The sequence below is a fragment of the Sitodiplosis mosellana genome, unplaced genomic scaffold (genome assembly GCF_009176505.1).
Source record: "Sitodiplosis mosellana isolate CC-2019 unplaced genomic scaffold, AAFC_SMos_1.0 Smas_scaffold_6191, whole genome shotgun sequence".
Taxonomy (NCBI): domain Eukaryota; kingdom Metazoa; phylum Arthropoda; class Insecta; order Diptera; family Cecidomyiidae; genus Sitodiplosis; species Sitodiplosis mosellana.
The window spans coordinates 74,089-97,278 of NW_022601432.1; the positions used below are offsets into that span (position 1 = coordinate 74,089).

The 23,190-nt window shown below is 36.2% G+C and overlaps 2 protein-coding genes across 15 annotated transcripts; one reads left to right on the top strand and one right to left on the bottom strand.

The window, feature by feature from the left end:
* Positions 1-1,277: 1,277 nt before the first annotated feature.
* LOC129576511 (mothers against decapentaplegic homolog 3) lies at positions 1,278-16,465 on the bottom strand. Of its 8 annotated transcripts, none has more exons than XM_055461726.1 (8): positions 14,967-16,465; positions 13,671-14,851; positions 5,857-6,212; positions 5,534-5,740; positions 5,181-5,358; positions 4,884-5,089; positions 4,623-4,767; positions 1,278-4,543 (listed from the first exon to the last, which is right to left on the bottom strand). In XM_055461726.1, exons 2-8 carry the CDS (start codon positions 13,868-13,870, stop codon positions 4,420-4,422), a joined length of 1,416 nt encoding a protein of 471 aa, XP_055317701.1. In that variant the 5' UTR covers positions 13,871-14,851; positions 14,967-16,465; the 3' UTR covers positions 1,278-4,419. The 8 variants fall into 8 exon arrangements, with proteins under 8 accessions (XP_055317701.1, XP_055317702.1, XP_055317700.1 ...); XM_055461727.1 differs by having other exon boundaries at positions 16,016-16,376; XM_055461725.1 differs by having other exon boundaries at positions 15,909-16,370.
* Positions 7,075-23,174, top strand: LOC129576509 (cullin-1-like). 7 transcript variants are annotated; one of them, XM_055461715.1, is made up of 13 exons: positions 7,075-7,205; positions 17,255-17,473; positions 17,604-17,708; positions 19,306-19,378; positions 19,449-19,546; positions 19,622-19,781; positions 19,861-20,469; positions 20,612-20,770; positions 20,869-21,594; positions 21,680-21,761; positions 21,882-22,008; positions 22,159-22,378; positions 22,475-23,174. In XM_055461715.1, exons 4-13 carry the CDS (start codon positions 19,337-19,339, stop codon positions 22,553-22,555), a joined length of 2,304 nt encoding a protein of 767 aa, XP_055317690.1. In that variant the 5' UTR covers positions 7,075-7,205; positions 17,255-17,473; positions 17,604-17,708; positions 19,306-19,336; the 3' UTR covers positions 22,556-23,174. The 7 variants fall into 7 exon arrangements, with proteins under 7 accessions (XP_055317690.1, XP_055317694.1, XP_055317691.1 ...); XM_055461719.1 differs by having other exon boundaries at positions 7,116-7,205; positions 17,304-17,473; positions 19,461-19,546; XM_055461717.1 differs by lacking the exon at positions 7,075-7,205 and having other exon boundaries at positions 17,071-17,473; positions 19,461-19,546.
* The last annotated feature ends 16 nt before the right edge of the window (positions 23,175-23,190 follow it).

Below are 23,190 nucleotides of genomic sequence, written 5' to 3' on the forward strand. Positions count from 1 at the left end.
CCAAGCTCTGGCTGAATATAATGTGGGTTCTGATTGAGGTTTGGCCGGAAAAGAGTGCAAGACTGTTACATATTTAAAATAATAAACAATTAGTAGCAATAGGTTTCGATAACTATCAGTTCTCGCCTCGTTAAAAACCTGGCTCTTTTCGTACATCATGCGGTATTCACAATAGTAGGAACATGAAAACGAAAACAGTCATACAACCAAGATGGAAATGCTTGATATTAGTCCATAGTAAACGGTCCAGGACAACCTTTGGTAAACGTTTCCAAAGGGACAAAGGCTATGTGAAGCGTTAACTGTTACGCGTTAAATTTGGACTTTGAGACTGCAAAAGTCGTCACTTAATTTATCCGATAGATAAATTGATGAGAAGTTTTACGTCGGTTTAGGCAGATCCATGTTGATTGCAGAGTGCATTGAGTTGACATGGACCATGATTTGAAACGTAACTAGACAATTTGATGCTAAATGGTAAATAATTCAAAATTGACTCAAAATTGACTTGAAAGATAAGAATATTAACTCGCCAACTTCGTGGCTACAAAAAAGCACAAAATCAAAATAAAAAATTTACAATAAATAATGTAAACATCACAGATAAGTATCATCTTTTCAATACACATAAAAGAATGTATGGAAAAATTCGTCAGTCTTTAAATATTGATTATGCTGTGTGGTCCGTGTGAGATGAGTTGAATTCCACGTGGGTGTTTGGAACCTGGGACAGCCCCGCTCATGTTTGTTGCAATCAGAAGCAACCCAAATGGCACCCGGGAAGTATGCTTTGTCCTTGATGAATTCGTCCGCTTTGGATCATAGATCGCGTTTGTTGGCAACATGAAAATCGCAATTTCATCATTAATGTGGGCAGTATCAAGGTGTTCTCGTGGAGAACATATACAAAAAATGAGGTTACCTGGATGAAAAATTGACTGGGATCTTACTTATGTACGTACAAACGAACGAAAAAAGGGTTTTTTCAAGCAAAATTAATGGAATTGTGTGTTCTTACAACATTGAGAGAAAAACAATACGCAAGCCAAGCCTCTTGTCCATTTTCGTTTGTCGTCGTCGTTGCATGTGAAAATCCATTTGAATTTTTTTCATAATAGTAAAGAAATTGCAAAGGGATTTGGATGTAATTAGTTTGCAAATACTCTAGTTCATAAGCTGATAAAATAATTAAGTTTCATTTTGAATGTTTGCATTACGAATGGCGGCATCGGCGTGAGTGAATATCAATTAGGCAAACGAAAGAAGAAACAAGTAGCTTAGGTCAGTCGAAGGTTCTGATTTAATTCGACATACATTGATATTACAGAATTAAACGCTAATTTTTTTTGTTACTTAAAAATATACCATCATTGTCACTGAATATCCTTGATGCAATTTCTTTAGTTTGTTTGCTTTCATTTCAATCAATCGAGTCAAAAAAAATTATTTGTGGTGGTTTTTTTTGCTCATCTTTTTGTGTAACAATTTTTTGCTTCAATTTTCATGTTTCATCTCGTGAATAGCTTAATTTTATTGGAGCGAATAGCACATTACGTAATTTGTTTTTTCTTCATTCCATTTCTAGAGTTTGACTTAATCTTAAAATGATACACTCTTTTGAAGAAATGATTTTTTTTAAAGAAAAGAATAGACAATGTCTACGTGCAATTTGATGGCAAGAAGACAAGAAGACATTGTGAATGATCAAATCAAGCACAACAAAGGAATTAAAAAAAAACGGAAACGTTTTTTTTCTATTTAAAACATGTAAACTTGTGAAAAAAAATGAAGTAAATTGGCGGAGATCCCTTTACTGAAGCAGTCTTTGGATATTTCACTATGGGGATAACAGTGTTTTCAACGAATCAAAAAACAAAAGAACATACTCTCAATAGAATGATAATGCGTTGAGCTCCATATAAAGTGAAGCAAATACATAAATCCATTCTATATAAAACAAAGTGTCTACACAAATCCATCATCAAAGCAATTTTCATACATCTATCCAATTTTTTGATGTTTTACACGGTCACATTTCGCTCATTTCTACGTGAAATAGATGCTTAATTACATTATACCGAATAAAGAATAAACGTTTTTTTTTCTCTTTCAAATGATTATTTATGCATGTGTTTTTTTTTTTGAAGATTTTAATCAATTTTTTTCCAAACCCAATGTGTTTTTAATTTTAATTAGCATTTTTATCAAACATTTACTGCATAATTTCTAATCAATACATCCCTATAATTTTTCATATGATTTTTTTCTGCTTTCCGTTTCCATTCATTGTTTTCATATATATATATATATAAATTTTTTTTTATCGAAAGCCAATGAAAAAATATGATTTTTTTTGTATGAATAAAAAAATTTTCTGTTTGCCAAATCGTTTTTTTTTTGTATACATAAAAATAAACCCAAATGTGTTTGTTTTGAATTAAAATTTTGACAACCAAATAACGTACATATAAACGTATTATAATAATTAGATTTCGAATTCCACAAAAAAATATCATCAGTTCTATGTTAATTTTTTTTCTCGTTTCCTTTTTTTTTTCTTTTTCTTTCGTTTCTATCGCCTTAGAAAACTGCTATCACGTTTTTATCAAATTTCTTTTTTTAAAATTATTTTTCACATCCAGTGTTTCTCTCATTTACGTTTTTTCCTTTTCGCTTTTAAAAAAAGAACCAAAGAAAAAGTAATTAAAATCACAAAATTATGACGTATTTTCGTGTCCAAAAAAAAAATTTCGTTCAAATTTTTTCGCGCTCATTCGCCTTCTCTCTTGTCTTGCATGTTATTTCCATCCAACTGATTCATAACATGCATTAATCAGCTTAACAACGGTTCAATTGAATCCCCCAAAAAATTGAATTGAAACTTAAATGCAAAACTTAACATTTTTTTCCGTAGTTTTTTTTTCTCTTTCCATCGTTTACACAGAAAAAATAATATGAAAAAAAAAGAAATTGAAAAATGGGAAACAAATAAACAATGTTACACACGCTTGTAACGTGTGTTTGTTTCACAACAAAAGAAATTAAATTGCAAGTCACAAAATTTAGTGTGAAATATGTGATATTTGATTAGAGTTGATTTCGCATTCAAAAAGTTTTGGAAATTTCAACACAAATTTTTTTCCATATTTATGGTTTTTGCATCAATTTGCATTTTCTATTATTCCTTTTGCCAATCACTTTGTATCTCATACATCAGCTGCAATCATAGGATTGGACACAAATAAAACGAACAAAAAAAAACTCTCTACAATTTGGTTCTACATCTGATTTTGTCTGTCTGTCGGATTTTTTTTCTTACTTTCTTTGTAAATTCTTTGATGGGTTTTTGCTTAATCTCGTGTTAAATGCGTTCTTGTTGACTCGGTTTTCTTTTCAGTTTTCTTCGGTATTCGGCGTGTGTATGTGTGTATTTTCGCTTCTATCTTTCATTTGTCAGTTTGTATTTCTAGTTAACATTAAAAGTATTAACAGTACCAGTATATACATGTGGCTAGATTTGTGTCGAGCGTGTCCATTCCTATTTCGTATTTTTTTTTCTTCTCAAATTTGAATTGCGGTTGAATTTGTATCGATAACTATTTATTATGATTGTTTTCTGTATGGATTCCATTTGTTTTTTTTCTCTTTCGACATTGGTTTCGTTTAAAATTCGAAACGAAAAAAAGAGTTATAAATGTGAAGAAAATCTTTGTACAGATTTGATTCGCTGACTATTTTATTCGGATAGTATTGGTTGATTTTCATTTTTTCGTATTTTGTTATTGGTCCTATTTATGTATACGTTTCATTAAAAAAGAAGAATTAAATATGGCTATGACTGGTTTGGCTTGAAATTCAATTGTTATTTAAAATATTATTTATCATTAAGTTTGTTTTTTCCCTTTCTTCTTCTTCTACTGTTTATTTATAGTCGTTCAATTTGTCTACAGATGAATATCGGTTCATTTAAACGAAATTATTGACTGTGTGTGTGTGTGTGTGTGTGTGTGTCAATGTAACTCTTTGTCTTCATTTTTCTCTTTTACGTCGTCACGTTCGGCCCAAGTGTCCGTAAGTAAGCAATACCGGAGAATATCGCAGAAAAAAAAGAGTTTCATTGAACTTGGTAATGGCTTTTAGTGTAATTGCTGTTCTAACGGTTATTAGTTTGTCGGTTTTGCTTTCTCTTTCAATGGTATATAAAAAAATGTTGTAAAAAAATATTCTTCTGAATTTGGATTGTATTTCTGATGTGTACGTGAGTGATTTTGGCTTTGCTGTTGCCGTGTATTTTTTGTTTTCATTCATTTTTGTTTGTGTGTTGCTTTTTTTCTCCTTCTTTCATTTGCTTTATTTTTAACTTTTTGTGTGTTTTTCTTCTTCAGTTTTCTAAAATTAGAAAATTTAAATTATTTCTTTTTAAGACATAGAGCTGCATGGTAGACGCGGTGATCCCATTTGCGTTAGCACACGATCAAGCCATTGGAGTGGTCCATTCAAATGTAACTCAATCCAGCACGGTGTTGATGTCACAGTTTGTCGTCTATATGCGGACAATTGGATATTTGTAGGGTGAACAAAAATTGAACATACAATTGCAAAGAGTCAAATCAAAAAATTACCTGTATTCAGCGCCCCATCCTTTGACGAATGACATGCGAATCGTACACATTCGCGTCAATTGGTAGACAGCTTCAAAGCCTTGTGACACAGATTGTGATAAAAGAGCCGCAAATTCTTGATTGTTGAATATCTTCAAATTGCAACCTACGATGGCACGAACAAATATGTTCAATTATTATAAATCATCAATATTTGCTGCTAAGCGCACGACATTTCGAAAGGGAAAATCGGAAAAGTGCTGCATTTGTTGCTACACATACCCGGTGGAATTTTACAAACAGTAGCTGGATGCCAGCCATATCTTTGATTGCAATTCGGACTTTGAACAAATATACTTGAATCACTTAAGCATTCAGCAAAAACTTCACCGCCAATGTAGTAGAGGCGTACGCCTTTTCCAATGTGACGTCGTGTCTGTTCCACCACTTCATTTCGATTGACATTCGATAGGAGTCCCAAACAGAATCTGAATAACATTTTAAATAAAAGGATTAAAATCACATCGTTGACATATAAAATTTCAAAATCATCAGCTGACTGAGGCTCAAGATCCCTACCTTTCGGAATTGGATGGATCGGTGAAGCCATCAACGGTGATGGATGGCTGTGAGGCGTGAAATGTTTCACCGACACGTGTGTTGAGCTCATAGTAACCGATCGAACACCAAAATGCTGGTTCATGATAGAGCACCGGTTGTGCATCCAGTTGAGGACTCGGTGATATTCTTGTCATACCTTGTTATGTCAGAATTTTTTTTTTTAAAAAATAAACATTCACATTAATTCACAGAACCGGTATATAATTCGTATCCTTTTGAGCCATTTTTACGGGCAATCACCAATCAGCGGTCTCAAAACGATAAAATGACAACAAATCAAATTAATCAAATCACTTAAGATACCAACTCACTCATGTTATCATTTTGATCCATTGGATCACCATCTTCGGACATATAACCGGGCGGTGGTGTTTCTGTACTCGGGATACTGCCCACGGATCCGATGCTCACATTTGTGGAATCCATGATGGTGGTATTCCCGGGGATTTGTTGATTCAATGTTGCCTCCATGTATGGGATGTGTTGCTGATGCTGTTGCTGATGTTGTATACTTATGCCTGCAAAAAACACAAAAATGGCCCATTTGATTAGTTCCACGTTCGCGCCTTCCACGCCTTCCACGCCTTCCACGCCTTCCGCGCCTTCCGCGCCTCTATCAAACATTCAGACTCACCTAAATTTGGATATTGATGTGAAATGGAATCACTTGCGCTACCACTAAAACCGCCGCCAATCACGGCCGAATTCGATGAATGGCCGTTATTTAGATTGGCAAATTGTTGTTGCGACTGTTGTTGTGGTAAATTCTTTGGTACTAACACGTAAGCGAGCGGCTGTTCAATTTTCATGTAATGATATGGATTTATGCATACTTCGTCCTTTTTTAAATGGAACGCGTACTCGCAATTGTCCAGCGCTTTTAATTCATTTTGACTTTGTAAATCTGGCCAACGCCATAAACGGCAATAAATCACATGCGGCAATCCTTTACGCAAAGCTACACCGTTTTCACCATTCGTTGGACGCACTCTGCGATGAAAGAGAGAATGAGAGAGAAAAATCAAATTGTTAATACAAAATGACAATGTTGACGGAACAAACGAATCGTTCGATGACATTAATTGCTTTTTAAGCGGTTCAGTTAATCAAAATGTAATGATTTTTTTCTTTCTTTTTGGTAACATTTTTTTTTCGATCGATCCATTGACATTTACATTCAGTTTCATTTTCTTCGGATAATCCAACAATAGAACAAGAACTTTTCATTTCTCTTCGAAACATCGATGAACGAAAAGGAAGAGTGAGTGTGAGTTGAATTTGCATCTAAAATTTCGCACGTCTGTAAAATATTTCGCACAATACACTATTGTAGAGAGATTGATAGAGTGTGAGACAATTGAACAGTTAATTTCTGCGGGGCAAACATGCCGAATGTTGTCTGTGTTATGTATTTGTTTTAAAGGTCATTTCTAGAACTTTATATTTAGACACAAATATGATTATTACATTCGCTAAGTGCTTATGTATGTTTGTTTGTCTGCGCTTTTTGGAGCCAATAGACGATATATGTAAATTCTGTGTATGCTATGTGCTGTTGTTGTATTTTTCTTTTTGTTATTTTGTGCTTTTATTTCTTTGTGTCGTTGTTCCGTACATTGATTTTGTTGTTTCGTTGCTTTTATGTCTCTCCGCTGTGTTGTTTTTTTTCCCTCTTGTTGATGGTATGTCAAATTGTTCCGCGTATTGTGTTAGATTTTGTGTATGCTATGCGGCTGATCGAATGAGAGCCGCATACAAATACATTTGCAAATGAACACACACGGCTAGAGCCAAAAATAATTTATCGATTTTTATATATGCCATGTCTCTCTTTCACGCACATTGTCACATCAGACATACAGCCAAATCAAGCACCCAAGCAGTCAGCCAGCCAGTCAGCCAGCCAGTCAGCCAGCAGTCAGCCAGCAGTCAGCCAGCCGCACACATATAGGCACATGGAGCGTAGTGAAGAAGAAGACGACGGTAGGCAATATTTGTTGGATTTATACAGGCAAATGTGCCTTTAACTCGAGGCTAATATATCTCATTTCGTATTGTGCGTACACAACGCGCGCAAGTATATGCATACATATATTTACATCTATACGTTATATATTATAAACCGGTGAGAGACGATGAGGAACGAATTTTCAACACTTTCGATTGAACCGACAGAGAAAAAACAAAAACCACAAACGATTGTTGTTGTTGTTCGTGCATTTTGCGCAGGATTCAAATCCCAAGACACGGATCCATTTCGAAATTGCGTCATTAGCTTTTTTCAAAATAAAATTAAAAAAAAAACTGAATAGCAATGCATTTGGTTTGATGAAGGGAATGGGGAAAAAAAGTCATGACAAAATTAAGATTAATTTGCCGGCACAACCAAAACCATGACATTAACATAATAACGGAAACATTTGCAAATTAAGACAATGACATGCTGTGTGGTCTCACTCTATGTGATTACTTTACGCGGACATACAGACAACGACGACAACGAACAAAAACCGTCAACCGTTTTAGTTTCACTTTATTTTGTTTTGCTACAGTTGTTCCTGTGTTCGAATGTTACATTCGGTTTATTGTTTGTTTATGCTGCGATAAACTTTGTTTTGTTGTTGACGTTGTTGTTGTTGCCCATTGGTTTATAGTGGCGCTGTGGGTTTTCTATGTAAATATGGCAGCTTGCGTTTTGCATTGTGTTTTATGGCTGAAAGACACATGTATTAAGCCTTGCGACGAATTTTATATGCATTGCTGATGATGATGACAACAACAACAATAACGATAACGACGGCAAATAAAATAAAAATTGCATATAATCGCACAAACGATCGGGTGAGAGTCCGTTAAGCGGTGAAACGCTTTCACTTTTATCTTTGTTTCAGAAATACATAGTACAAATGCAAAATACGCAACGCAGATGCAAGTCGTGGTCTGCATGTGCTACTGCTGCTGCTGCTGCTTGTTGCCCATTCAGGCCGCACAAAGCACACAACGAAAATTCACTACATGTCGGGTTTTGTTTTTTTATTATCTTGTTTCTGTCTTGCGTTCAAAACAACCGATTCGATTCGGGAACATCGCGCATTCGGCCGAATTTACCCCCGTCGATTCGCACTCTGTGTTTTGAGATTGCAAATGCATTTTATTTTACACATGACTCACACTTATCTACGACTCTTTGATACTCACGCACTAAAACACACCGATCAAATATTTCTTTGATACTGTTGTAGGCACATGGACTTGAATCGTGCACGGAAAATAACCGATTGGTTTTTATTCGCTGTTTTTTTTCTCTTCCTTTTGTGTATATTCCTTTTTTTCGGTACTGTATTTTGTTTTCTGCTATATAGATTTATATAGTATATGCATAAACTCAGGTTTGTTTTTTTTTTTTCTGATGTCTGTTGTATTTTGGCTCTAGAATCAACTATGATATTTCGATTTCAGACAAACACAAACACACACACACATACACACGAATTTCCACCAAATAAACGCAAGCGAAAAATGATTCTTGAACGGCGCAATTTGGCACTAGCATTCAAATACACTCATCGCCACTCGCACATTTCACAAAATCACCAGAAATGAATGAAAACAAATGAAAAAATAAATAAATATATATATATATGTAATATGCCCAAATAAAATGTCAAGAAACAAGTACACAATGGTCGATTTATGTTGTTGTTGCTGTTGTTGTGTGTTCAATTGTTTTTGGAATCGGAATCGTTGCCGTGCGCTCAGCTCTTCGACAAATACGCCATTTTAGATTCCTCATCGAGGTTTCTATAGAATGTTCTTAGTTTCAATCGACTCACTTTTTTACTGTTGTGCACACAGTTCCTTGTTGCTGATTTATATTTTTTTTCTCTCTTCTCTACTTCTTCTTCTTCTTATTCGGTTGATTATGTACTTTACTCTATTCGTTCTTCTTCTTCTTTATTCTTGCTGGTTTCTCTTTGGCTGCACACTTATTTTTCCTCTTCGTCTCCTCTTCTTTCGGCGTGTATTCGTCTCGCGTTGTGTGTAAATTATTGTATGGTTCTCTTGTCTCTTTCTTTTGCTTCACTGTGTCGTATGTTGTATGTATGTTAAGAAAAAAAATTTGTTTTGTTGTTTTCTGTTAAAATATAAATCTATTTTGGCCGATGTTGTTGTTGTTGTGCCGTTTCTGTTTGGCGTTCACTTTTTCTCCTCGACTCTCTTGTATATATCGGTTATTCCTTTTGCTTGTCTGTGTATGAATCACTTGAATATGAGAAGAAGAAGAAGAAGGAACAGAAAAACCTTTGGGTTTTTTTTTCTCTCTATATTTTCGTTGTGCAGTAGTCTCACTTAATCAAGAATATACGACGATTATTATAAACGCTATGTTAAATATGCGTCCTGAGCTGTGTACGAAAGGGAGAGAGAGAGTGTGTTTTTGTGTGTGTGCTGATGCGGTAAAGTCGGCGTTTATGCGTTTTATAACTATACGTATATTTTTTTTTTTTTTTTTTGCAATTTAAACGCTTCAGCACAGCACACAGTTATTGTGTGTATGTGTATTCGGTGCGTGTACCAATGTATACGTGAATACGGTTCGGTGTACGCGCTTCGTTCGTCTGCACATTCTTGATGAATTTAACTTTTACTTATTGGGGTAGGACATCATTATTCCGTATGATTGTTACTTAGACTATGCTATCCGGCAATAGGTTTGCATGCGTGCACGTATGCTGCTCCTTCATTTCTTCTTCACTATACTCTATATACATTCTTCTCTCTCTCGTCGCTTCATACAATGTTTTTTTTTCTTCTTAAAACTTATTTATCGGGTGGTCGGAGAGCGCGTCATCGGCACAGACGATCTTCAGTGCGCCTGTGTACGAAGAACAACAACAACAAAAAATCCACACATTTTTGCGTATCGGCCCGTTGTGCTGCTCCGACTATGTGTATACTGTGAGTGTTGATGAATTCTTTTGACTGTACGACAATGGTATGCGTACAATGCGAACTACATTGAGCCTCTTCACGTCTTTCTAACACATGAATGGGAATACTATGCGCTGCATCGTTTTTATTATTGGGCTATGCATCGGTCGACTTTTTTTTTTACATTGTTGTTGTTGTTGTCGCTGTTTTTATATATTTTTTCGTTCGTTCGGCAGCGTCGACAATATGTTAATCTTCGTAATGAGATTTTAAAATAATTTGGAAGAAGAATAAAAGCGCTTTTCATCGAATGCTAACTTCATATATTTACACGGCGTGCAATTTTGTTGTTTTTCGATGACGATAACGATGAAATTATCCGATGAATAATCCATTTCTTTTCGTCGCTCATCACCTCATCAGGGATGTTTGTTTCGTTTATTCTTTCGTCGTTAATTATTCACGTCGCGAGCGGACGGTTGTTACAACAAAGTATCACGACTGATATCAACTAGATGAAAATGTCGTGTTTGCTCAATTCATATCATACCATCTGTTGTCATGCAATCAAATGAAACTTTTGAATTAGGCACAGAAAAAACAATTGTAGCGCGCACGAAAAAAAAATGATGATTACAAAACGATGATCAAATATACCTGTGTGTCTATCGATAGAGTATATTATAGTATCTTTTGCAAAATTCGTGGGTGTTTGTGGAAAATATTAGTAACATTTCGTTACGAACAAACATGAAAAATGGATATTGCCTGTGATGAGAGAAATAGGTGAATGGAAAATGTCAAGTATGCGTTCTGAGAATGTTGCGTGTATTGTCAAACTATTTACCGAAGCGAATGTGATCACCTGAGTCAATATCACTATGGAAATATGGGTTGTCGTTTGCAAGTGCATAAACTGTATTCTTTTAGTCGTTCGTTAATTTGCCCGATAATTCTCAATGGTATAACGATTTAAAGTAATCTGCAATCAATAATATTACGCCTCTTCAGGCAATAACTATTCCGATTAGGTGCTATTTCGATAGAATGTTCATCGGCTTACTACTAGTATCGGTGTTAGTTTTCCAACGAAAATCACAACCCAGTTTCACTTTTACTTTTGCTCAAATACCATTCTAACTAGATTCACCTCTAATCGATGCGCAAAACCCTGTCGATGACGGCGTCGGTTGTTGTTTTCAAGTTCACGGTAATGGTTTTTTTTCCTAACATGTCTCTATAGAAAAACGAAACTGTTCGTCAGCACTTAAATATTGAATACACTTTATAGTCATTACTTGTCTGCCATCCATTCTTTGTTTGGTTCACGCTATTTGTCGCGGAAAAAAAAGACTATGGCAGAAGAAAAAAAGAAGTGTATGTTGTTTGGGTTGTGCGGCGTGATCCATGTGTGTTTAAGTGGTTTGAACATGTCGTCGACGTCTATTTCCATTGTGCCATATTCTAATCGGATTGTGACTACTTTGTATTTACCGCAAAGTGTGAGTGTGTGTTTAATTGATTCAATTAGGTGAAGAGCTTTTTGCATACACCCCAAATATTGTATTAGGATATAAAGCCAAACAGTAAACAATTAACCTGTGTAATACACGGACAAACCCAACGACAGACCGCTAATATTGCCAGCGAATTTAAACGAAAGAAAGAGAAAGAAGAAACAACAACTTAAAACAATGTCCAATCCAAACAAATGCAGAAATATTGATGTTGACCACAGTTGGCGTTTCGTGTGTGTTTTTGTTTTATCTTTTCTTGATTGGTCTTTCAAGCGAAACCGTTTTGCATTTTTGACATACTGCTCAAGACATACACACACACAGAGAAACCGAGTCAAGCCAATAGAAGCAACGAGAAACAACAAAAAAATATGATCCAATGAACACAACAACAAAAAAAATGGACAAAACAAAATGCAAAATTAAACATGGTAAAACGCGATTTCATTCGGACATACACGTACACAAACACACCGGAGAACAGCCAGCCAGCCAGTCATCATCGGTGTGAAGTGTAGAGAATGAGAAATATATACGCTTTTTTCCCTGCTTTTGTTTTTATTCAGCTCTAACAATTGTATGAGCCGAACGCATATCCAACAAACAGACAGACAGACAGACACACACACACATACGCAATAATGAAAGACGCACCAAATTGAAAAATTGGTAAACATGTGCATATTATCGTCTTGTTTGTTATTCTATGCGCTTCCCGTGTGTGTATCTCTCCCTCTCACTCTTTTGCATTCATAGTCTGGCTCCTGTTTAAAGTTCGTTGCATTCAATTCATTTTTATTTGTGCAATCCAATTTTTGGTTGTCATTGCAGTGGAATATAAGCGGACTCAATTCATATGCGCGAAATGATCGAATAGAAGTGAAACCAACCAAAATTATTAGTTGCAATTTTTTCTTAGACCGTGAATATGTACTATATCATCAATTCGCATACGAGCAATAGAATAATCGGATCAGTCTCTCTTTTTTTTTCCTTCGGAGGAGTAAGCCAATGAAGAATTTGTTTTTAATATGCATAGAATGGATGACTGGTTTTCATTTCGCTACAAAATATGTAACGCTGCTTTGAATTTCGCTGACGTGCTCTCACACACATATGCACACTCTTCTTATTTATTCGATCACACAGTCATAATGTGTGGAAATATCCTTGACTAATTTGCGAGGCAACGCCAACATCGTGTTCATCACCTATGTCGGAATGTCAGACTTTGTGGACAACATTTTTCGATGCTGACGAATGCAGCATGAGAAACCGATCATGCTGTGCGAAAAACAACAACCACGACAAAAGAATAAGAAGAACACGAAGAAAACAAAAAGCTCGGATGGAAAATAAATATACAGTGTATGATCAGCGAGAGACAGAGAGAGAGAGAGAGAGAGAGAGAGAGAGAGAGCACGGCCCGCATTTCAACGATTGACAAATGACATATTTATCGAAGACTTGGCACTCATTGGGCTTGCATAGTTGAGTTAATTGTTTCAGGCAATTGTTCAACGTTTCGTCGATTCGAAATTGAAATTTTGTCGAAACGTAAATATTACTTTTGCAAATTGGATAGCTGTCGATGTGCGCACAACATTGTAGCAACAGCAGCAGTAGATTCAGTCTGGTGCCACAAACAAGCTCATTCGCATATTTCATTTCGGTATGTCATTTTATTTGTCATGAGCACGCTCACATCTGTTCGATGTCGATGCATCTGCGAAGCGAAATCAAATAGACTCCGGAAATGTTTGTCGCATGTTTTGACTTATTCTTATATAATTTGGTTTCGCGTTTTTTTGCACGTTCATCTCTGCCGAATACAATTTAATTCATCGATGCAATGCTTATTTGTCTAAGTCCATCCAATTAGATTTATAATTGGTATGGAATGGCAAATTTTCCGTTGGAATCAGAAATTACGACCAGTACTGAAGGATGATGCAGACTTGTAAGATGAATACAAAAACAGAATAAGATTAATATTTACCTGGGTATTGTGACGCATTTGGTGTATGGATTTTGCGTTGAGATCGCTTTTTCCAGCTCTTCGAGTGCGCTAGTTTTTTTCAATTTTTTCACCAGACTTTTGACCGCTTTCTCGGACCATTTACCCTCGATGGACGAGTCATCGTTGCCCTTCTTCCACGCCAACAAACGTTTCACGATTGGCGGTGTAAATGGCAACATTTTTCCGGTGGCGATTACGCGGTATGTGTGTGTAAGACAGTTTTTTTTTTTAAATTATTCTCAAAAATGAAAATCGTATCAATCGCTGATGCGTCTAGGATGTTCTCTCTTTATGCACACTATTTTTCTTTTCTTTGTATTATTGTTTTTTTTTGTGCCGTATTTTGGCGTACTGTCGTTCGGTCGATAACAAAAATCGTCGAGTTGAATCCTACTTTATAACCATTTAGTGTATCGAATCTACTTTGGTCGTGCGAATGATTATGTAGTCGAATCGGCTGTCTATTTCGCATATACACACATGAAACGGACTACGACGGCGACGACGACGACGACGACAACAACAATAACAAAAACAAAGGAAATCCTATCTATATATTTACATACGTATAATCAAATCGTTCATAAAAATTGAACACATGTAACTCTGTGCGCCTCATACACCGCATTCAAATCACTCGCTCTCACACTGTCTGTCTCTCAATCGCACTAACTGCTTGCTGTCTATGTCCTCTTTGTCTGTTTCTCACTTTTCACTGAATTAACATATCGCGAATGCCGAGACGAATAAACAAACGCACAAAAAGAAAAAAATAAATCGTTGAAGATTGAAATTAGAATGAAAATATTCGTGTCGAATGAAGAAGAGGACACCAAATGTAGAGAGTTTTTATGCTCTTGTAGTTTTTTTTTTCTTTTTAGTAGCAATTTGTCAACACCTCTTTTTTTTACGTTACAAAAAGTCAACGATTCACAATTTAGCCATCAAGAGTTGATTAACTATTTGCCATATCGGCGGCGATGGCGGTAGCGGCAACGGCGTTTTCTGATTTCATTAATTTTTTTTCTCTCACTATTTCTCCTATCGGTTCACTTATCAATTTTATCAAAACGAAATTTTGTGATCCGATTTACGCAAAACGGGGTATGACGTCGGCGATCAGCAAAACTAAATACACAACCGAAACTGTTGCCTTAATCCTGAATCAATTCAAAAATAAATGAAAATTAAAAAAAAACTATTGAAAATGGAACAGAATTGAAGAGAAAAGAAATTTAATCAAAATCTAATGTCGATAGAGAGAATAATCGCAACCGAATCAAGTACACAGACACACACGCACACGCAATTCGAAAAAAGAAAAGAAAAACCGATTCACAAACAACAAGCAAAGAAAAAAGCGGAGAGAGCCCAAGACATTTAGCCCGTTTAGTCTGTACAGTGCCAGCACTATAGACACATTATTTATTCTCGCATGCACATCATAATAAAGAATGAAAATGAGAAATATAAGCGCTGCGAGTACTGATACACATTTAACACATGCACAATGGGGCTTGAGACCGTGTAGACACACGAGTGTGGTTAAAAGATTCTCTGTGTGCTTTTTTTTTATATTTCGTGCATATTTCGTACGTCGCATATATAGCGAGAGAGAGATAGATTGAGAAAAGAGCCCGAAAGCAGAGCGCGCGGCAATGCCAATATGACGATGGCGACCAAACGTTTTTCGTCTATCTATATGTTTATTTATGTGTGTATCGCTATCTCTCGTTGATATTTTCAAGTCTCAATGATTGCGATGACGACGACGACGGCGGCAACAACGACGACCGATGTCGACCAAATAAGAGAAGAAGAGACAGGAAAAAAAAACAACAACAGAGAGAATCAAAAATATTGAAAAAGTGCGCTCTTCTTTTCGCCGTTCCTTTTTAAAGCATTCATTTTAATGTTCACGTGAATGATGTGCGAAAAACCGATGCCAATGAAATTCAGCACCGATTTTCAACAGCAAATTTCAAACAGGCGACCAGAAATCAAATGACGACAACCGATGGTTGTCTCCTTTTCTTTCTTTTCTTCGCTTTATTTTTTCTTTCAGTTATGCATTTGACAAGTTGCGATACGCAATAACGACCATACAAATCGCACTTATGAATTGCACCACGACGTCGACAACGACGTTGACGACGACAATGATGATAACAACGATAATGTTTATAACAACGGTGAATTGATATGTGTGTTTATAACCTTCAACCCGAGAGAGCGAACAAGTCGCGCATCGATGACGAAAACACAAAACGAGAAACAAAAACAACGGGAAAAAAATATTATTGCGTTTTAAACGAAAAATTAACCATCTAATTACTAATATCATTCCTTCCGAATTGAAACTGGACTTGAATTGAACGCGCGCGCGACCAAACTGAACGAAAAAAAAAACCGAATTCAGTTCAGGAAATATCGCGGTACAATCTTTTATTCGCCTTTCTCAAATGAATATATAAAATGGTATTTTTTTTCTGTATCGTTGCCGCTACTGCTGCTGCTTGTTTGCTTTTCGATCGGTTGTTTTGCGATGCGTAACGAAATTTCGGTGAGACTCGATATACCGAATTCTATTTGAATATTTTGCCATAAACTCTCACTTGACGATCGACTATCGCACACAGTGCATGTCGACTTCAAACCGATCGACAAAAAAAAATGTGCGACCGTTTTGCATATATATGTGCCACACTCTCTATACAATTGCGTATATATACGCGACAATTTGGTTTTTTTGCCTTCGCTCTCTCTCTCTCTCTGGTTCCATTTTCATTCGTATTGTGTATTGAGAGAATTGCATATATGATCATTCTATTTGATTTGTTCTTTTTCTTTCCCTTCGTTCTTTTTCTCTACCGTCTCTCTGCATTCGAATGGTATCATACGGGCGATGCGTTCGCGCAGCAAAACAGTAGTCCGTGCCAGAGGTTCATGTTGACAGATCCTTGAGAAAGTTCGATGTGTAGCGCCAAAGGGGCAATGAAATCGCGAAAAGCAGGAGAATAACACTCATTCAATGTCGATACTCATTCGAATGAATCGGTTCACACCAAAATGAAGACTAGTCTGTTCGAATAAGTACAACGGTTTTGCGCATAAAAATCTGACTCATATTCTGCACACAATTTGCACGATAAATTCAATCCATGGCAAAAAAAAATATGAACTTCTTTCGATTGGAAATCGCATTTTACTTCATGACTATTTTTAACGAACATTGTTTTCTTTTTTTAAATCAACCTGTGCTCAATAGCACGGGTTGATTCTGATTGTGCATTTGATTCAAATTCGAAATCGGATCACATTCACTCACCGGACCACTTTAGATATCACATTACGTCAAATTGGTTCGAAACAATAGTTGACGTTTCTATGAGCTGAATACAATCATTTCAAATCAAATCAATTGCATTTAATTGGCTATATTGGAAATGTTAACCACTGTTTACACCAATAAATCGGAGCAAATGAGTAAAAAAAAGGGCATTTGAAGCGATTGTGTAAAATGGCAAACGTCCAAAAATTCAAGTATGATTCGCATTTGACAGTTCTACCACTTGCCGTCTCACTCTCATTCTCTCACTTTGATGTAACCAGACCACAAACAGCAAACGAATAAGAAGAAGAATACGACGACGACGACGACGTCAACCAAAAGTCACACAACATTCAACCAAAGACTCAACAAACTCTGTACGATGTTTGTTTGTATGTATGCTAGAAAACGCTAAATAGAATAGCACACGGTGTGAACGGCGCGTTCCAATGTGAGTGTGTGTCATTTCGTTTTAGTGAGTTTTGTGATGTCTCGATTTGTCTGTGTATGTGTGTATAGTTTAATGGCTGCCATTGTACGATTCCTTTGAACACAGTAACTTTTTTTTTATATTCGACCAGTTTTGAATTGCGTCTGGTGTTTGCTGCTGTACGACAAGGCGTGCAAATTAACAACAAAATCTGTTTTCAATTCCACATCTTTCATTCGTTTCATCCCAAATCACGGTATGTATTAGATTTATTATTTAATTTCGTGTTTAATTTTAGCCCATACGAAATGAGAAGTGAAAAAAAATTGAACAATTTGACGAAACAGAAAGGAAAAAAAAAATTCCTTGGATTTGGTGATGATTCCACTTTGCCAAATGTGCATTTGGTTTTTTCGTCCTCGATGAAATGATTGAATCGTAATTTTTTTATGATAATTTTCCATTTTTGGTGTATTTGTGATTCTTATCGTTCGCTGCAACCATGCTGCGTTTAAAGTGCAGACAAAGAGTCTTGTAGAGTAGTAGCAGTAGACAGAAGAAAAAAAAATCAACAAAGTAAAATGTGTGACATTTCATCATTGGATGAACTAAAGAATTTGTGTTTTGCATACCATCCGCAATTGTGATTAATGGCCATTTGCATGAAAGATTATAGATTATTCTCCCGAAAAAAGAAACAAAAACAACATAAAAAAACATATCGCATTGCTGTAAGTCATCCAAAATACGATCGAATGAGTAAGAAATGTTTCGTCAAATTGTATGCGATTTGTTTTCTTTAAATCTTGTTTTCTCCCTCTCGGCCTCGTTTCCTCTCTCTCTCTCTCTCTATCTCTCGAAAGCTTGTCACCAATCCACACAGTAAATGAGCGATCTGTCCACGTCTTTTTTTTAGCAGACTCCAAATCAGAGTGCGAATTGATTGTGGTGAAATTGTATGTGCTTGTCACATCAATGGTTTTTTTTTCGTTTCATTAGTGTTGATGTGTTTTACCTGTTTATTTTTCTTTCGGTTGTGCGCTGTATCGACAGCTGAAAATTGATGTTTGTCCTGAAAACATCATTCAAAATGTTTGTGTGCATATAATCGAAACGAAAAAAAAAAAAATGTTCAAATCCATGAAAAGGAAACCAAATCAATATTTGTTCTGGTTGTTCGATTCACTTATTCCGACGTCTAAATATTCGAAATAAAAATAAAGGTTCAATATTCTTTTTTGTTGTATGTCGAACATCAAACGCGATTCGAAGCTGTCACAATGTTCGATTTTGCAACGGCAATCGAAAATGACAATCAATTCAGTTGAGCTTTGAGCCCATTGTTCTCTTTTGTTCCAGATTTGCCAAGTTAACAATTTAGTTTCTGGTGTGTACGCTTTTTTTTTGAGCTGTTGTCTTCTGTGCTCATTGTTGTTTGTTGTGTTGCCTAAAAATTCAATAAATACAGTTAATTTTATGCAAGTTCAAGTAGTCAATCGAAGTCATCGCAACCACAATACAAATCGAACGACAGTAGAAAAAGCACGTATCGAACAGCGTACACTCTACGATGTAACCAAAATATACAAAAAAAACACTGTGAACAAATTACCCGCCACTTCGACTAATAATACAATGGTGCAAATGGTGCAGGGAATTAACCACGCACAAACAGAAAAAAAAATGGAATATTTTAGTTAAACGTGAATTTGTGTGTTTTTATTTGAAAACAAATATAAATTGTATATTTTTAGTGGAATATTTTTCGTATGAAAATTAGTTGAGCCATTTGTTTTATCGGTGTCGTCATTCGTTTTCTAATTGTTTTTAGTTTGTCATTTATGTATTTACAGTTGGAAAATTTAGATCAAATTACAACACAACATGGCGGCGAATTCGAATTCCCGATCCGTGGACCTGGATAAAGTGAGTGCTAATTGATCAGGAACACGATTATTACGTGCCGTGTCAAATGTGCATTTACTAAATTTTTTAGTTGTATTTACAGATATGGACGACTCTGAAGGAAGGCATCACGCAGATTTACAAGCGAGAGCCCAGTCTGACCATGGCGCAGTACATGGATTTATATACGTAAGTTTGCAACCTCACTTTCATCACATCTCAACATGTGCCAGCTAACATGTGCATTCCATATTTCGTTTGTAGATTGGTGTACAACTACTGCACCACGGTACAGAAGAACAGTAAAAAGTCCGTCAGCCTAAATTCTGGTACAGCCAAAGGTGGCGGCGCTGAACTCATTGGTCAAGAACTCTACAAACGCTTAAAGAACTTCTTAGAAAATTATTTAATTGATTTGTTAAAGGTACGTACAATTGTGGGCTTCAAATTCGAATGCAATATAGCAAGAGACTGAACATTTTGTGTTTTTTTTTCCGAAACAGAGCGGATCAAATTTGATCGACGAAGAGGTGTTGACATTTTACACCACAAAATGGGTTGAATACCGATTCTCGAGCCGTGTACTGAACGGTGTGTTCGGCTACATTAATCGTCAATGGGTTCGTCGTGAATGCGAAGAGGGTCACAAAGATGTCTACGAAGTGTATCAATTGGCATTGGTCACATGGCGCGAACATTTGTTCAAGCATCTCAACAAGCAAGTTACAAATGCCGTACTTAAACTGATTGAACGTGAACGCAATGGCGAAACGATCGATTCACGGCTTATTTCGGGTGTTATTTCTTGCTATGTGGAATTGGGTGTTGATGAAGAGGCACCAAATGCACGTGGTCAAAATTTGTCCGTGTACAAGGAAAGCTTCGAAGATGTTTTCCTACAAGACACCGAACGCTTCTACTCTGCCGAAAGTGCCGAGTTCCTACGACAGAATCCAGTTACAGAATACCTGAAACGCGTTGAGCAACGTCTCAACGAAGAATCAAAACGTGTCCAAGTCTATTTACACGAAAACACACTCGCCAGCCTGGCAAAGACCTGCGAACGTGTCCTGATCGAAAAACATTTAGACATATTCCGTACCGAGTTCCAAGTGAGTCTTTATACCCGAACAAATAACTACATTCAAAGTCAAATGGAATGGTGTTTCTTGATTTGTTGACGATGTGATTTGAAATCATCATGATACAGAGTTTATTAATATAAATAACCGCAATTTGAATTTCCTTCATTAGAATCTACTGGACTCGAATAAGAATGTCGACCTGGGTCGTATGTACTCACTCGTGTCGCGCATCAGCGAAGGACTCAAAGAACTGAAAACGGTTTTAGAAGAACACATCCATAAACAAGGTGTTGAAGTGATTGCCCAATGCGGTGATGCTGCAATAAATGTAAGTAGATTCGACCCTCCACCAATTTCCATCGAATAAAATGAATCATCCGTCTCATACACACATTTGTGGTATATCGATTTTGTCAATTTCAATAGGATCCAAAAGTATACGTCCAGACCATCCTCGAAGTGCATAAGAAATACAATGCTCTCGTTTTGGTCTCGTTTAAAAATGATTCGGGCTTTGTGGCAGCTCTCGACAAGGCATGTGGTAAATTCATTAACACAAATGCAGTCACAACGACCAGCAAAAATACAAGCAAAAGCCCCGAATTGTTGGCCAAGTACTGTGATTTATTGCTGAAAAAATCCAGTAAAAATCCCGAAGAAGCCGAACTCGAAGATACTCTCAACCAGGTGATGGTCGTATTCAAATACATTGAAGACAAGGATGTGTTCCAGAAATTCTACAGCAAAATGTTGGCCAAACGTTTGGTCAACCACACATCGGCCTCGGACGATGCGGAAGCATCAATGATTTCCAAACTGAAACAAGCCTGCGGCTATGAATACACAATAAAATTACAACGAATGTTCCAGGACATTGGCATTTCCAAGGATCTTAATGATAAATTCCGTCAGCGAATAAAAACATCCGAAGCGCCAAATGAAATTGATTTCAGCATTCAAGTTCTGTCAAGTGGTTCGTGGCCATTTAGTCAAAGCTTTAACTTTTCATTGCCATCCGAGCTAGAACGGTCTGTACAGCGTTTCAATCACTTCTATGCCGATGTGCATTCCGGTCGAAAACTCATCTGGCTGTATAACATGTGCAAAGGCGAAATTGTGACGAATTGCTTCAAAAATCGGTACACATTGCAAGTGAGTAGTGTCTCGTTTTCTTTTTCACCATATAAAATTCAATTTGCTCATGCATTGTCTAATGATCGTATTCTTCTTTCTACAGGCGAGCACATTTCAAATGGCTGTGTTGCTACAATTCAACGAACAAACTAGTTTGACGGTTCAACAACTTGGTGAAAATACCGGTAAGACATAAGCACACACATTCAAAGCCGAATTCAAGCATATTGCGATTAAATGCCCTATATCTATATTACAAATTTAAGAACGTTTTAAATGTGTCATTTTTTCTCATCGCGTTCCAGGAATCGCTCAAGAAAATTTGCTTCAGGTGTTGCAAATTCTTTTGAAGGCAAAATTGCTGACATGCTCAGACGAAGAAAGCAGCTTGACTGGAGCATCAGTCATCGAATTGTTCTTGGCATACAAAAAGTAAATACATTCACATGTGCAACCATGAACTAAATAGCTCACGATCGGATGATTGTGGCTCATTAGAGATTATTTCCATGATCAACAGTTTTTTTTTTCGATCGAAAGACAAAGCAACTAATAACATGTTCATTTTGTGTATGAAATTAGCAAAAAATACCGCATCAACATAAACATCCCGCTGAAAACCGAACTGAAAATTGAACAGGAAGCGACGCATAAGCACATTGAAGAAGATCGAAAACTACTGATACAGGCGGCTATCGTGCGTATTATGAAAATGCGTAAGATTCTCAATCATCAGAATTTGGTCGGCGAGGTACTCACACAACTGTCGACACGTTTCAAGCCCAAGGTTCCCGTCATCAAGGTAAGTTTTTAAACGCTCGACTTTTGACTTGCTTAAATTCCTTAGTGATTTCTCTGTGGATTCATTTAACTAATGCAAATTTTTGTCCATCAACAGAAATGCATCGATATTCTCATCGAAAAGGAATACTTGGAGCGAAAGGAGGGTCAAAAAGACACTTACAGCTATCTGGCATGATTTCACTCAAACTTTCATCTACGCGTTTCAATCGGATTGTATTTTTTAATCTGATAATAGTTTAAATTTTTTTCATACAAACAAAACAAAAGAAGAAAAAAAACCACAACCAACTACAAACAAGTAAAAAAAAAAGTTTCCAATTTTCGACGTTTAAGAATCATGCTGCTTTTTCCATTCGCGTCTAAGAAACATAAGCGAAATTTAAAATCCAGAATTAACTTGTCGCCTTGCCGTTTTTCAATTCATACCGCTCACCGATAGATCGACCAAATCGAAGACTAGTCTGCTGGAGCCAACTAACTCTATCGATTCCATACACCGCAACAAATAGTTTTCCGTTTATTTTATCTTTACAAATCCATTCTCTCTCTTTTTTGTTTTCACATATATTTTTTTTTTCTTTTCGCTATTTGCTATTTGAAATCACTTTAAACGCTAAAAGAACATTATTTTCCATCGCCGTTTGTTGTTTGTTATATTTTTTCACTTATAATTTCTTTCCATTTACAGCAATGATGAAACATCAAAAACATTTTTAGTTGACATTTTGCAAATAGAAAAAGATCAATGTTAAAGAAGCAGTAAAAAAAAAATGAAAATAAATTTAAATACATTATCGTGTGGTGTTTTAT